Source organism: Mus musculus, chromosome 2 (genome assembly GCF_000001635.26).
Source record: "Mus musculus strain C57BL/6J chromosome 2, GRCm38.p6 C57BL/6J".
In the NCBI taxonomy this organism is placed as follows: domain Eukaryota; kingdom Metazoa; phylum Chordata; class Mammalia; order Rodentia; family Muridae; genus Mus; species Mus musculus.
Window position 1 is genome coordinate 62,268,540 of NC_000068.7, and position 17,137 is coordinate 62,285,676.

General features: G+C 36.9%; 1 protein-coding gene across 16 annotated transcripts in view; it reads left to right on the forward strand.

Annotated features, from left to right (window-relative positions):
- Window positions 1-17,137, forward strand: part of Slc4a10 (solute carrier family 4, sodium bicarbonate cotransporter-like, member 10) — a 280,272-nt gene that overhangs the window by 222,068 nt on the left and 41,067 nt on the right. For all 16 annotated transcript variants that reach the window (XM_030252258.1, NM_001242380.1, NM_001242378.1 and 13 more), the window contains 2 exons: window positions 122-367; window positions 13,335-13,440. In XM_030252258.1, coding sequence (XP_030108118.1) covers window positions 122-367; window positions 13,335-13,440 — 352 coding nt within the window. The remainder of the gene's footprint in view (window positions 1-121; window positions 368-13,334; window positions 13,441-17,137) is intronic.

A 17,137-nucleotide genomic window follows, 5' to 3' on the forward strand; every position in this document is an offset into this window, starting at 1 on the left:
GCTCAAAAAGCCATGGGATGTGAAGTTGCTTACTTTTGCTTCATGATTTAGGTTTGTTTCCTCTTGTTTAGATGATATCAAGCTGTAGAATGACCTTCCCACACTCTCCCATCTCTCCTAGGGAATACGGCCTGTCGTACTTGTCCTTACGGGCCAGCATTGGGCTCTGGACTGCAACACTGTGCATCATCCTTGTGGCCACGGACGCGAGCTCACTCGTCTGCTACATCACCCGGTTTACCGAAGAGGCTTTTGCTTCTCTCATTTGCATCATTTTTATCTATGAAGCCCTGGAGAAGTTGTTTGAGCTCAGTGAAACCTATCCAATCAATATGCACAATGATTTGGAACTGCTGACACAATACTCGTAAGTAGTCCGACTACCGCTCCTGGCTGCCAGGCTGCTCTCTTCACAAATATTGCTATTGTTTAAGAAATATAAAGACCTTACTTATCAGAGAGTGGGCCTAGAATTGATCCATGACCTACATCATGGGCTTTTAGAGCTGAAGAGGATTTTAAGTCATCTAGTCAGCCCCACATCGGATTCTTGTGTTCTCATTACATCATCTCTGCCAAGAACATCGTTCTAAAGAGCTGTTTGTCAAGTGTTTCATAAAATAAACACGTAATTAACCAAGTCAATATAAATACAGATTGGTTCTGTTTTCCAAACTGTATCATTTTACTATGCTTTTCAAGTTTAGATTTAAAGAAACTAAATAAAAGAAACCCCTAGAGTTTAAGTTGTATTTATTCGATGTTTGAAATTGTGATGAGAAACAGATGAAAACCAGCAAACCCTAAGTCTAATTCTGCTTTTGGATGTTTGTGGCAAAAATTTTTAAGTATTAGTTGCTGAAAAAGATTTTGCAGTTCAAGACTGAGAACACACCGACTCTTTCTAATTGTGGTAAACCAGAAATCAGGCACTGCTCCAGCACTGCACCTGTAGAGCATATATGTGCTCATTAATTGGTACGCTTATTTAATTTTACAGATTTTGTTCCATTTATATGTACAGTTTCACAGAACCAATGTTTGAAGTAATACGCTCCTCATCGGGCACTTGTAGCTTTTGTTCCAACTGCCACCATCGCTTAGATATAAGTCAAATATTTGAAATATTTCTTCATTGTTAGAAATTCAATGTCAAAATTACATAGTAATAGTTTACTGTTGTAACTCTTAAAATGTGAGATAACGATGCCTTGCTAAAAACAAGTAGTTCTTGGTATTTAATTTTTTTTCAATTTCAGAGAAAGCCTAAAACAAAGTACCTGTATTTGGAAACAAGAAAATTCAAGATTTACACGTAAAATAATTTTTCCAAATAAAATAGATATTGGTAGTGTTGTATTGAGTTAAGGAAATAGTCGGCTGTCACAGACATTCAGGAAGTCAGATAGTAACTTGATCACAATCAGAGGTTACACAGCCACATGCTACATTACTTTTCAAAACCGTTGATGATTGATTGGGGCACATGTACTGCGATGCTTGTGTGACAATGAGGAAAACCTGCGAGCATCTTCTCTCTTCTTCTACCATGTGTGCTCTGGACATTTAAGAGAGAAAAGTCTTAAGAAGTAAGGATTGAGCCCTGGATAATGTAGCTAGTTTAAAGTTAGAGTAATGAAGACTATTTCAGGCATAAACATTGAGGCAAAAGTGCTGCCAGCTGTAGTTGGCAAGAAGTAAAAGTGTATCATAGCTCTGGAGAGAAGAAAGGTGGTCCAGCAACATGAAGGAATGGGTGCTTCAAAAGATCGTTATTACCTTAAGACATAGTCTTAGATTGAGAGGTAGTAGAGTAAAAAAAGCCATTTACCCAAAGTAAAGAAAATAGACGGTGGCAAATGAATTGAGAGCATAAACCTAAGCCAGTTGGGTGTCTAAGAGTCAGAACCCCGCCCCCACTCCCATTATTAGGAGCCTCACAAGAACACCAAGCTAAACAGCCATACCATATGGACCCAGCACAGACCCATGCACCCTCAGTCTCTGGGATCCCTGATGAACCCTGCTGAGTTAACTCTGTGGGCCTTGTTCTTGTGGTGCTCTTGATTTAAGTAACAATAGCAACAACATTTTCCTAGCTTATCAGCATCTTAACCTCGCAATGCTGTAATATGTAGATCTTATACCTCAAAATGCATACTTCCCTTTTATCGTGCCAAGAGATAGTGTCAAGAAAATCTATTTCATTTAGAGTTTATTCTACATCAGATGATCAAACTAAATTTGTCACGTTAGCAATAAGTAAAGAGTTTGAGGGAATCATTTTCCCTGGTTGCATTGGTCTTAAGGAATGGCAAAAATAAAATGTTCTGCTCATGTCAGATAAGATGTTTCTTCAGTACATAATAATAAGGTTCTCAGATGACTAATAAAAGAAAGTAAAAATGCACACATGTGACAAGAAAGGAGAAAGAAAAGGGGGAAGGAAGGGAGTCCCCTTCCTAGCCAGAGTGTGCGGGCCGTGGGAGAGAATACATGAGAGCAGTGTATGACACAAATTATAAAAATGCCATAGTCAGGTCCATTACTTTGTATACTAACCTAAAAACCTAATTTTAAAAAAAGTATGCATTATTTTTTGCAAATACATGAGTTAAAGCAAAATTCAGGATATATTACTGGAGTTTCTCATATATATGTAGACTAAAGTTAAATTTGAAAAAAATACTTCCCCTGTTTCTAATGGAGAGTTCTGAAGCCTAAGTGATGAGCACGACTTTTTGCTCTTGCTTTTATCTACGGTCTCATTTCTGTCCATTCAAATACTTGTTTTATGCTCCTTTCCATAACAAAAGATTGTAATTTATTTTAAATAAATGCTTCTGATTGCCATTATACTCAATGTCCTTTCTCGTAGTTACTCAACTAGATTTGAGTCTCTGTTAAGGTTTAAAAACTTAAATACAGTTTTCTTCTCCATAGTCTTTCACAATGCTATAGAAATCGTCATGTACTTAATGCACTTTGGTCAACTAAAGACGTTCAAGGTAATTGTTATCCCCTTTCAAGTTTGACAAGTAAAGCATTTATGTGTGTGTGCATGTGTGTGTGTGTGTGTGTGTGTGTGTGTGTATGTGAGAGAGAGAGAGAGACAGAGACAGAGACAGACAGACAGACAGAGACAGACAGACAGACAGACAGATTTTGAAGGGTGCTTATGGTGTCCATAAAATGGTGTTGGATGCCTGGAAACTGGAGTTAAAACCTTAGTGAACCACCATGAAGGTGCTTGGACCTGAAACCAGGTCCTTTGCAAGAGACCAAGTGTTTTTTCTAGTTATCTGTCTTTCTACCTTTAATATTTCTCTGAAATTTATTTTATTTTATTGTATGACTATTTTTAAAGATAATATTGCTCCACAAGACTGCCTGCTTTTCTGAACTACTCTGAATAGCTTAACTTTTTCTTTTATTTTTAACTCTGTTCTAAGGATGTTTTCCCTAATACTTCAAAGTCTCTTCCTCTTTCTTCCTTTCCTCCTCCCTGCCACGTGGCTGCTTGCCTACCACGTGTCTGACCTCTGTGCCCTTCATGCTTACTTAAATGGAAGGGCCGACCCTAAGTAGCTGTTCGTTTTATAGTTTGCCTGCCTTGGATGATTTACTTTTAAACTACTAACAGTCTTCAATGCTTTTTAAAAAAATTGAATCTATACATTTTGAAAAAATTAACACTAAGAATCTTAATATGTAGTTAATACATATAATTATATATGGATATATTTAACTAATCTATACAGATCAAAAATTAGTTGTGATTGAAAGTTTAGTCAGACTATTAAACTTGGTGAAGGAATCATTAGGAGGAAGTTGGTGAAATAGGACATCAGTCTACCACAGAACTCTAGATGTTGACTAGAAATCCAGGAAGAAAATGAAGTTTTCATACTTCACTCACTAATTAGAACTCACTAGTCAAAAAATTACAAATGAGACAGAATTAAGAAAACTGTTTTCTGACTTTTATGGCCATTTTTCTATATAACATTGAATGCATCCATTGAGAGTTGATAACAACATAATTTTTGTTCTATATTCTTGTCCTTCATTGAATAATCCCTGTATGCCTCCACTAGGCTAATTTCCATCATGGTCAGACCAGGACAGTTGAGTACCCTTTTGATGCCACTGTGTCTACAAAGAACTTGGCATATATCATATAAATATCTTTTTATATGCACTCCACATTATCTCCTACAATTCCCCAGGCCTGGCCAACACTTTCTCTTCTCAGCTTCACGTGCTATTCTTTTAATAATGCACTGAATCCAATCAGTGCTACTTTAAAAAACTGGTATGCAATCTTGACATAAGAGTTTTTTCCTCTAAATTGTGTATGTCATCTTACAATGAAAAAATACACATGTAGACACTCCACAAAATATTTATCAACAAATGAGCAATCAATATGAATCGTTTGGCATTGGAGAGATGGCTCAGTGGTTAAAAGCACTTGTTCTTCCAACATCAACATGGCTCACAAGCAAAAATATCCCTCCAGTTCCAAGGGATCCAGTGTCTGCTTCTGACCCCCATGACTACCAAGAATGCAAACAGTGAAAACAGATATATGCAGCCAAAACACTTATATGCATAAAATAAAATAAAAATCTAAAAATGTTCATTCTTGATTCTTACTAAGCACTGGCTATTTTTGTTTTCTGTTCTTGATTTTGAACTAAATTGTTTTTAAAACTAACACAAATACTTCTTAATGCTTGAATACATATGTACATTGTATAGTGCTCATATCTGTGTAAAAGTATATATTCCACATTACTGCTTCTTTGTGGTGGAAACATTCAAACAAATATTTCTAACTTTTCGAAAAAGGACAGTTTGTCATTATTATCTACAGTCACTCTGTTGCACAGCAAAACAACACAACTTCTTGCTCCTATGTAACAATGGCTGATGACTATTCTTGAGCCTTTTACATATCCCCTGCTCTTCTGTTCTCCTCATACTTTGGTAACCACTATCCTGCTTTCAGCCTCAATGAGATTAACAGGTTTTTTTTTGTTGTTGTTGTTGTTTTGTTTTTATTAGATATTTTATTTATTTACTTTTCAAATGTTATCTCCTTTCCCAATTTCCCCTCCTCCCAGAAATCCTTTTCCCATCCCCCTTCTTCCTGCTTGTACCAAGGTGTGGCCCCACCCATCCACCCACTCTTGCCTCTCTGCCCTCCCATTCCCCCACACTGGGGCATCCAGACTTCATGGGACCAAGAGCCTCTCCTCCCACTGATATCCAACAAGGCCATCCTCTGCTACATGTGTGGCTGGAGCCATAGGTCCCTCCACGTGTACTCCTTGGTGGATCAGACCCTGGAATCTCTGGGGTTCTGGTTGGTTGATATTGTTGTCCTTCCTATGGGGTTGCAAACCCCTTCAGCTCCTCCAGTCCTTTCTCTAACTCCTCTATTGGGAACCCCGTATTCAGTCCAGTGGTTGGCTGCAAACATCCATCTCTATATGTCAGGCTTTGGCAGAGCCTCTCAGAAGACAGCCATATCAGGCTCCTGTCAGCATGCACTTCTTGGCATCTACAATAGTGTCTGTGTTTGGTGACTGAATATGGGATGGATCCCCAAGTGGGGCATTCTCTGGATGGCCTTTCCTTCCTTCAGTCTCTGCTCCACACTTTGTCCCCATATTTGCTCCTGTGAGAATTTTGTTACCCCTTCTAAGAAGGACTGAAGCACTCTCACTTTGTTCTTCCTTCTTCTTGAGCTTCATGTGGTCTGTGAATTGTATCTTGGGTATTCCGAGCTTTTGGGCTAATATCCACTTATCAGTGAGTGCCTACCATGTATGTTCTTTTGGGATTGGGTTACCTCATGATATTTTCTAGTTCTATGCATTTGCCTAAGAATTTCATGAATTCATTGTTTTTAATAGCTGAGTAGTGTGTAAATGGAGATGAACAGTTTTAATTTCACATATGAGTACAATCTTGTGGTTTCCTTTTGTTCCTGGCTTGTTTTACTTAACACAGTGACCATCCATCCATGTTTTTTTTCATGCGTCCTATGACTAGTTATCCAATAAACATGAGAGTACAGATGTGCCTCTTACCAAACAATTTCATTTTCTTTGAATATTTTGCCATTATTGATGGATCATATGGTAGTTATGATTTTAAGTCTTTGTGATAAGTCCACATGGTTTTCTATAATAATTGTAATAATTTACACTCCCATCATATGAGGGTTCATTTTTCTACACATTGATCTTTTTGATGATATTCATATTATCTTTTTTATGATTTTTGATGATATATTATCTATAGTCAGGTGATTTCTCATTGTAGATTTTATTTTTTTGATGATATTCATATTATCTATAGTCAGGTTTGTGTGTGCCTGACAGCTCTGCAGAGCATTTTGTTCAAACACTGGTTGGAAGACATTTGTATATCTTCCTCAAGCAGGGTGGAAAAAAACACTTTAGAGCTGTTGTCTACTTCTAAATTGGATTATGATTATTTTTAATCATCACCTATGCTCCTGGATTGAGCTCTTTCTATATTTTGGTTATCAATACCTTGTCAGGAATATGATTTTCAAATGACTTGTCCTGTTCTGTTGGCTGTTTCTTCCCTCTACTGTTTCCTGAGGTTTGTGGTTTCCTCATTTTGCTGTTATTCCCTATGCTTTAGAGCCACGCTCCCTAACCTTTCACTCATTCCTGTGTCCTGAAACACTTCTCTGGTTTCTACTAGAACTTTCATGGGTTTAGGTCCTAAAATATTTAGGTCTTTAATCTACTTCATTCTGTCATCTGTATATGGTGAGAAGTTGGAGTTTAGTTTCAGTCATACATTGACCTAACTTATTCTAATGATAAAGTGTTGTTTCCAGGACACTACTATCAAAAATATAGTCCATTATTGATCTGTTTCAGCCTTGCTGTCCCACTAATAAGCTATGACAGTTTCAGGGACAGAGCTGCTGTATCTTCATCTGTGTCCCCCGAGACCCTGGGAGCTCTGTAGATGTTAATGCATCCTAACAGTGACTGCCAACAAGTTATTCTCTGTGTATACTGTCAGCTTTTACTTTACTGTACCTAAAGTCAATCCATAAATCCTAAATAAAATTATCTTCTATACTTTCTTGTCAAAGACAGTGAGAAGGCAGAAAATTATATCACTACTCAATATTTAAAAGAGAATTCTTTGCTCAAATATGAACCAAATAGCCACATGATATAAAGCAGATTTTGGTGAGATTGAAAGACTATTCTTAGAGAGTTTACAGGCTATGAAGCACTGACCCAATTTCTCTTTGCTTCTGAGCTGACCTAAATTTAAGGATGTATTCTGAAGTATTTAAAATGAAATTTAATGGTGTTTCAATTTACATTAAAACATCCCAGCATCAGTATTAAGACAATGCATTTTCTGCCTCAAAAAGCTGATATTCTGACCTAGAATTCGGCTAGCATCAAATCAGAGAAGTTATAGTCTAGAAATACCTCCATAAACTTTCTAAAGTTCCTCTGAATTTTTATTTTTCTATAATTTATGGTTACTCAAATTTTTGAAGCAGATATTTGCTTTACAAATAAGTTAGTGGTTTATGCTTACCAATATCCAACAAGGCACTGTGGAGTAGAGCTCATTTTCTGATGTAATGCTTTTTCTAATTGATGTTGTGATCGCTCTGTAGCATTCAAATTTATCTTTCCTATTGGAAACATTGCCTTGGCATATATATATATACACACACACACTATTGATGCTGTGAATGTGATTTGATACTTTTAATCAAGGTATCTGCCAATCCTGTTGTGAAGTGTTCACAAATTATTTTGGTTTATGGACTATGCAATGCACTGCTCATTCGCTTGTCATGGCTCTGCTGGGTGCTATAGGGGGTCACAGCTATTTACTTTGCAGCATTAGTCATCATAAGGTTTTCTAATAACTTGTGTTAGTGGAAGGAAAAAAATTCTTTACCATGGAAATAAACATGCTAATTGCTCTGAACAAGACACGTGTAAGATATTTATTGAACCGGCCAAATTTGGCTAATTCAGCATATTTTCCTATTTGTAAATGCCTTTCTTCATAATATAAGGTGTCCTGCTTATACAGTCTACATTTATTAGTTAGAATGTAGAAAACATCAAGTGGAAAGTGTGTGTGTGCATGGTGTAGAAAAACATTTTTATTTTTATATAAAATAAGTGTTCTGTAGTGTAGCTTTATTTATTATAAATCAGAATACTAATTAAATAAAAAATAAATGTGTTTAGCTGCTATCACATACACACACATATATATATTTCTCTAATTTTATATCTTGTATTAATATATAATTGCTATGGACACTCTTGAGGGCTAATTTAGTTAATAAAAATGCTTGAAGAAACAAAGAAATCACAAACCTTTCCTGTTTAGTGCACAAAGGAGAGCACTATTTATAACTGCTGAGGCAAAGGGACAGCATCTGTAGCCCAGGAACTAAAATTAGGGATAATGCTGAAGGGAGTTCTACCGAATGATGCTTTCCAGAAGACCGCCATAGGCACTTGCATAAGGAAGGCAGGTCACCTCCATTATCCTTGAAACCAAAGCAAGTTCTGCTGCAAGAGGGCCTTCGGCTACTCTGTTGACCTAATCACAGAGTGACCATTTATACAAGCAAGAGTGTTCAGAGAACCGGCTTTCTGTGGGAAGCAAAGGAAAGCAGAGGGCGTGCTCTATAGAAAGTGCATTTAAGCCAACTGATTCATTACAACAAGGCATTTTATTCATTTATTCAGAAATCACACGGTCATCTCATTAGATGCATAAAATGGCTTTCTGACAAAATCTAACATCCTTGTATGACAAATGTCCTAGAGAATTAGGTACACAGGGGGCATATTGCTTCATAATAAAGGCAGTATACAGGAACCCCAGAGCCAACATCATGTTAAATGGAGAAAGACTCAAAACATTTCTACTGAAATATGGAAGAAGAGTATTCACTCTGTCTCTTTTACTGTTCAGTATATTGATTAAGTATTAGCTGGAGCAACAAGATAAGTGAGATATTAAGGGGCACAACTAGAGAAAGAAGGAGTCATGTTATCCTTATGTGCAGATGACACAGTTCTCTCTCTAACAGTACCTGTGTACTTCTTCAGGGAACTTCTATAGTCAGTCAAGGTACTCAGCAAGTAGTGGAGTACAAAGTAAATACATAAACATCAGACGTTCACCTGGAGACTAGCGACGAACCTACGGAGAAAGAAATTAGGCAAATGATCCCCTTCATGGAAACCACAACAGTATCTTGAATTAAATCCAATTAAGGAAGTGAAAGATAAGTAAAATAAAATCTTTAAGACACCAAAAGAGTAATTGAAGAAGATTCAAGAAACTTGATAGAAATAATATTGTGAAAATGACCATACTACAAAATCAAATTATAGACTCAGGGTAATCCCCATTAAAATTTCAATTCAGTTATTCACAGAATTTAAAAATATAATCTTGAATTCAAAATCTTGAATTTTGAAACACACACACACGGGGGGGGGGAGAGAGAGAGAGAGAGAGAGAGAGAGAGAGAGAGAGAGAGAGAGAGAGAGAGAGAGAGAGAACCATCTCAAATAATGAAAGAACTAGTGGAGGGTATCACTATTCCTGACTTATTCCATAGCTGCAGAACTTTAGTAACAATACAGAGAAAAGCAATAATGTAGCAGAGAATGTCCTTTCTTCTGCCTTACTTTTTTACTTTCTATTACAGAGCCAAAGGGCATGTCCTTGTCACAATAGTAATAACAACCGTATTAAGGATATAAAACATCTAAGTTGAATTTACTTGTAATAGATCCTGTCTTGAGGCTCTGTTGATCTTAATTTGTTTGCTCTCACCATAACCTGTGAACTTGATGACTTGTCACCACTATTTCATAGATGAAGACATGGTAAGATAGATTGACTAAATGTCTAAGATCACTCAGCTGAGTGCTTGCCTTGAATAATAATCTTGTCTGGAAAATTCAATATTGTGATGATAACACCAAAAAAGTCTTTTATGAATACCTCCACTCTATCGCTGGAGTCCCTAGAAGTTAGTTTGGGTGAAATCAACCAGAGAATTTGCTTTTCACTCAGGTTTCTCCCCTCAGAGAGTTACTTCCAGTTTTTTGTTTTGTTACTTTGGTTTAGATTTTAGTTTGGCTCAAAACAATATGGACTGAGTTCATATCAAGGGCAGAGATGTAATTTTTCTACTTTCATTCTTGGTTCATATTTAAGAACATGAGTTCCCAGCATTCAGAAGTCCCCTGTGAGCCTCCAGGGTGTGGACAGAGATCACTTGCTATTTTCCCTGGGTCTGAACTGGTGGTTCACCCCAGGTCTCACACTGCTAGACAGATACTTTTCTGGTGACAGCATGCTGAGTTCCAGAGATAACGGAAACTTTCTGCGAGCATATACCCTGTGAAACCTGAGTGCTGAGAGTTCAGATAGCTAGTGTGTGAAGTCTAAGAGAGCACTGGTTTTCTTGGCTACTCATGATGCCTTTATTATAAAATAAATATTTTAGACTAAACTATTTTTCCAGCTTGGAATTGACTTGAGAAAAGTGGTTTGCCACAGAGCCCCGCCTTGGAGGCACGAGTAACTAATAATATGATTCATACCATGTCTCTCCTTTGAGTTTGCCACTTTTATATCAGGCTTCCAGCTTAACACTTTGGGAAAATCACTGTTAACATGTAAATAGATGCAGAAGGCAGGAGTGCCCCGCACTTTATGCCTGTGTGCACTTCATGCTCATCACTCACACACTGCAGTCACTCCAGGTAGCAGAGACCACTGCCCCAAGGGAGGCCACACACGCTGAGCAAAGTGAATGGAGAGGCCACATCACTAGGCATATATGGGACTATAAGAAACAGGGCACTCAACAGCAGAAATAAAGGTGGTGGAGGTAGCTGTCATAATAACGGGTAAGAGTGCAGGGCATATGGAGGTGATATCTTAAAGGAGAAATGTCCTGGGAACGGAAATTGGGGCGGCACAGTGAAATGTAGATCATGATTTGATCTGGCACTTATCCTGATAGAAAGGGTGTTCGCTCTCTGCTGCCAGATCCAGTCAAGAGGAGAGAACCCGGTCCAGCCGAGTCTCTCCGAGGCTGAGCAACATGGTGAGTGTTGAGGCCCAAAACAAACACACCCGGGCCTGGAGTCTGCCAAAGCAGGAACTCACTTTATTAAACTAGGCACTTGCTTATATAGAGAAGGCAAGAAGGTGGGGATGGGTTATATAGGGTGAGATGACATATGGGGTGATATAAAATGACGAGGGGTGTGGGGCGATCTCACTTGAAGGGCCTATGAGAAATCGACACATCACCAATAGCTAGGCAGAGGCAGTCTCATTCAGGTCGGTAGGTCGTGCTGAGTCATTCTCAAGCAAATGACAGGTCTCGAAAATCAAGCCAGGCTTGGGTTTGTCCTCAAGGCCCAAACCAACGCCAAATAGGGTCCAAAAAAAGGCCACCAACTTCTATCTAGAATCAGCTTATTACAGCAGAAGGAGCAGGACTTTCAAGGCCAAGCAAGGATTCAAATCTAAATCTGTTGTTATGGCTTGACTACACTATCCCTCATACAATAGTGTAGTATTTTCATGTGACCTATTCACACGCTCTTGTATAATATGTGGTGCAATGTTAATAGTTGTTCCCCTGCATTCTTTAGGATATGAGGGCAAGGAATACACCCACGTGAGTTCAGTAAGGCCACCAGTTTTCTCTGAGTAATTTTAAACCACTTGTGATTGAGGCTGTGAGTGAGGATCTGGATGAGTAGGACTCACAGCATACACGTTTACTTTGAAATTAAATGAAGAAAACTGGCATGGTAGAGAATGCAGTGATGCCTTCATGTTCTGTGAGGGTGAGAATTTAATGTTTGTTATAGGTCATGAACAACTGAAGAAGGAACTGGGAAATGGTGATGATCTTGATGAGAGCGGCCACAATTTCAAAGGGAGCCAAACATGTACTTAAATATCAGAGAGAGAGAGGAGGACAGAGACAGAGACATACAGACATACAGAGAGAGAGGAGAGAGAGGAGAGAGAGAGAGAGAGATAGAGAGAGATGTGTGAGTAATGTTAATCTCTTCATATTGGTTCATATATTTTCCATAAATGGAAACAGATTTAGAGTGATTAAATCATTTGCCCATGGTTATACAATCAGATGACTGAGCTGTGTGACACAGAAATCTGCATCTTATCACAATGGATCACTTGTCCAGAAACTTAGGAGCCTTTGTTTCTTTTTGCTAGTATTCTCTGCTGACATTGGAGACACTGATATTAACTGCCCATGGTAACTAATGCTTCCATTACCCATCCCCATAAAAACCATGTCACTATCTTGCCTAAACCCTCTCCAAGTGAGCTCAGCTGTAGAAGCTCTGCCTTCCTTTCATGAGCACCAAAACCATGCTGTCTTACATCCCATCCCGAGCAGGATTTCTTGTAGCAATAGACTATATAACTCAATGAGGAATGGAAGCGTCAGGGTAGTGAGCAAAGCAAGTTCCTGTAGTAGGAAACAGAGGCAAGAGTGTTTCCTGGGCAGAGAGGTACTTTCCTATAGAAGTTATCGTAGCGATGATCATGTTCTGTAGCACTGTTAACATAACCAAAGCAGCAGTCTAGTGCACTTTACAGTTATGTGGCCCATGTGGGTGATCTTGGAGCCATTTGCAATGTATTTGTATAGGAAAATGCTTCTCAACAGACAAGACAAAAGGATTATGAGTGAATTCAGTATCCATCCCAGAACCTCATAAGTGTGTACTAATGTGCATTGATGGTTTCATCTTTAGTAGAATCATCACTCATCACCAAGGTATTAGACTAGATATCTAGGCTTTTCTTTCCAATCAAGCACTAAATGGGAATTGTATTGCAAAGTATATGTGACTTTTAAAGCGTGAATTAAATGTCACCTTCATTTTTAATTAATGAGATTATACAGATAACTAAGGTAGGTAATCTTATTACAATACACGGGATACTTATAATTTTTCAGGTGACTTGTAACTCACAGGTAAGTAGACATTGGCACGATCCCTCATTTTCAGAAATGCTGCAAAGTTCTCTAATATCCCAACACTCTGCTGATGTAGCCTTTCCAAGAGTGGCTTAAATGACCCAACTTCTGGCCTCTCAGGTGGATGAATGCTCTACCTAAGGAAAATGAATCCTCAGGTGTATGCTTTGGATACAGTTTTAAAAAATCTGCTTCTTTCAGAAAAGGACTTATCTTGCTTTTTCAGATGTAACTGTATGGAGCCACATAGTCCCAGCAATGACACACTGAAGGAATGGCGGGAGTCCAACCTTTCTGCCTCTGACATAATCTGGGGGAACCTAACTGTGTCAGTAAGTAAAACATGGCAAAGGAACTCAAATCTGAGTCATTTACTGTCAAGACCTTTATTAGCATTTTTAATCAGTTATTGTGACTAAGTTAAGAATTTTGGAAATACAAACTTATACAAGTGATAGCTTTGTTTTAAAGTTCCCCAATTCAGATATCTGCCCATAACTGGGGCTTTTCATTCCTTTCTTTTCATAGACCTGCATCCCTCTGAAAGTTTACAGAAACAGAAGAAGGGTACACGTCAACTAAAAACATTAAATACTAATTAAAAGAAAAAGTTCTCTTTGTTTCTCAACAGATTCCTAACTTCTATTTTTATTCTGAATTCTACTAAAAAAAAAAAAGATAGGCTAGATCCATATTTCTACGTATAGTGGTTGAATTCTGTACCTGTGTTTTATTTCCTTATGCCTTTATTTGTAAATGTTTTCTCATGGGAACATTTCTCAGTTCTTACTCTTTACTTCATGTGTGAACATCTCTTAGACTCTGTATTCACAGGCTTCACTCATTTCTGTTCAGTGAAAACATAAAATTTGGGTAAAACCCAAGTGTTCTGCTTTAAAATAAGTATAAAAATCCCTGAGTAGCCCCACTTTCTTTCTGTTTCTTTCACTTATAATCATTACTATCCAAAACCTTTACCACCCTACCTACCTGTATGTTCTCAAATTTCTTTATAGCCATCAGCACAAACAAATTCTACTTCATTTGATTAATCACATACTATTTTAGTAAGTGATACAGTTAATGGAACATAGAAATATTTTGCTATAAAATCTCATAAGCCTTTAAATATATTATTTGAGAAGGATATGACCTTCTACCTTTATATATTGGGATTATAATATAATTACATTTCTCCCTCCCCTTTCTTTCCTGCAAGCGTTCCCATATATCCCTCCTTGCACTCTTAAAATTCATGGCCTCTTTTCTATTAGTCATATTACATGCATATATTAAATAGTTTAAGCTATGTCCAAGTATTCTTTAGAATAGTTGACTTGGAGATATTTTTGACTATACTCATGTATGCTTACAGAGTCAGAAATCTAAGTATACCAGCTTGCCATAAAGTTGAATTAAATAGCAAACATTTGAGTGAACATTGTTCAACATAATCATTTGGTGTTTATCAAACATTTGACCCTTTGATTTTGGTTCTTTCCCCTTACTGAGGTATATTCTGTTGTATATGTTCTTTCAGAATTAAAAATCAATTTACTTATTCTTGGTTTACAATTTAATCTTGACCTATATTTTATGATCTTTGTTTTCTCCTGCTCTCTGTCTCTCTTTAATCTTGACCTATATTTTATGATCTTTATTTTCTCCTGCTCTCTGTCTCTCTGTCTCTCTGTGTATGAGAGAGAGAGAGAGAGAGAGAGAGAGAGAGAGAGAGAGAGAGAGAGAGAGAGAGAGAGAACACATTAATGTTAAAATTTGTAGGTTACAAATTTTGCTTTTTACATCTAGGCATCTTGAAAACAGCAGAGCCCCTTGCGTTTCTTTAGAATAAACCTCCACTTACTCTTGTCTGCTGTTGTGGTCAACATTTATTCTTTTCAACCTATATTTCCCTAGAAAAGTAATGCAACCAGGGTTCTTGTTTCCAGAAAACCATTTAAATTAATCAGTAAAGGAAGTGATGGTGTGAACAAGAAAGGACAATGCAAATTTAGTGAGAAATTAGATCTGGGGTTGTGGTGGGGTCATGGTGAAATCATGGTGGAGTCATAGTGAGGTCATGGTAGGTGTGTAGGCAGTGAGTGGTGTGCTTTATCTACAAAGCTTCATTTTGGGTCACGTATTTCTATTTTCTCTTGATCACAAATTCAAAATAATCCAGTCTGAATTATTCAACCAAATTAAGTCATGTGTTGTTTTTCTCTAAATCATTTAATGCAAAATAGTAAAATTTATTCTATACATTAGCCAATCCAATTGATGATGTTAGCCACAAGTGAGTTATTTCAATTTTTTGCTTAAGAATTTTTAGTCAATATATCTAACAGTGTCTCCCTTTCCCCTCTTCATACAGAGCCTCCCACCTCTCTACCCACCCACCCTTTGAAAATAGAAGTTTTTGTACAATTAGAGGGTTATAAAAATATTTTAGATGCAAAACAAATTTAACACTTTATGCCTTATTTTAATTTTTAAAGTTCTCTACTATGAATTAATGTTACATAAGAAATGTCATATCATTTTCATCAGTTAATAGCAGATATTATTTTATTTCATCATAATATATCTTATAATTACTAACTTATACCTTGATAACTCAGTAAGGCAGAGAATCAAAATCAAAGGGCTAAATGTTTGGTAAACACCAAATGATTATGTTGAACTACGTTCACCTCACGTTTACTGTTTAATTCAACTTTATGGCAAGCTAATAGACTTAGACTTCTGTCTCTGTGCACTTACACAAGTACATCAGGAACATCTCAAAGCAAGGAGGGATATATGGAAATGTTTGGAGGAAGGAGGGGAGAGGGGAAATGTAATGGTATTATAATTATTGTTATTATATTGTAATTATATTTTAATTACATTGTAATTTCAAAAATCTTTAAAAACTAAAAAAGAAGGGAAAGTAATTATCAATTGCTTGAAATTTGTTTCAATGCTTTTTAGTCTCTTTCTATACATATATATATATATATATATATACATTTGAAAAGACATTAATAATTTCACATTCATATCTTCAAAATATACTAATAATTTCTATTTTAATTTTTACCAATTTATAGAATTGTTGAAATAGAATGTGTTGGAAGAGTAATTAGAATCTGTCAGCAAGTATCTTTTGAGTACTTACTATATTGTAAACCATGATAGACTAAAATGAAAGAAAGGCTTTGAAGTTTGTTTGCACGTCCAAAGGACTCCTTTTTCCCCTGTCTCTCTGTCTCTTCATTTCTTTGACTCTATCTCTGACTCTGTTTCTATCCCAAACCCCTCTCACTCTGTGTGTGTGTGGGGGGGGGGGGGTATATGTTGGACATGTAGATAGTATAAAGCTGAAAATAAATGTTGAATTCTGTAGTTACTTTTTACCTACAGAATTTACTTTTTAGAATCAGAGCCCCACCCTTGTTTCCTTGAAAAACAAGAAATAATAATACTTTACAGTTTGCTTTGAGTTGAGATAGCTAGCCTTGGCATTGGCGGTTATAGATAGGCAGTTGAATAATCTTTTCTTGCATCTGGCTTCTTAGGAGTAGAGCATCTGACCCACCTACATCCAAAGAATTCATAGAAGCCTTTCAGACATGCACAAAAGACTGCAGGTGCTCACAAATCACTATGTGCTGTGTGGGACTCCCACTTCCTCTGCTTAGACATCCTGGTGCACGTAACACTGCTTAGCAATTGTTCCAAGCATTTCTAAATGCACACAAAAAGAGACTGGAAATGTCAAAGATTTTTTTTCAAAATTTATTTATTAAGTTTAAGAAGGAAAATTAAAGCTATAAATAAGGCTAAGAGGTTTATTATTATTATTATTATCATTATTATTATTATTATGCAGTTCTTCAGTAGCTTAGTTTCTGTTCTCTGAATCATCTTAACATGAATAATTGAAATTTAGCTAATAATAAAGACAGTGTGGTGTCTGTTACATGGCTCTAAGTTATTCTGATTTTTCAAGAACCTTTAGACTCAGTACCTATGTCAAGAAGAAGT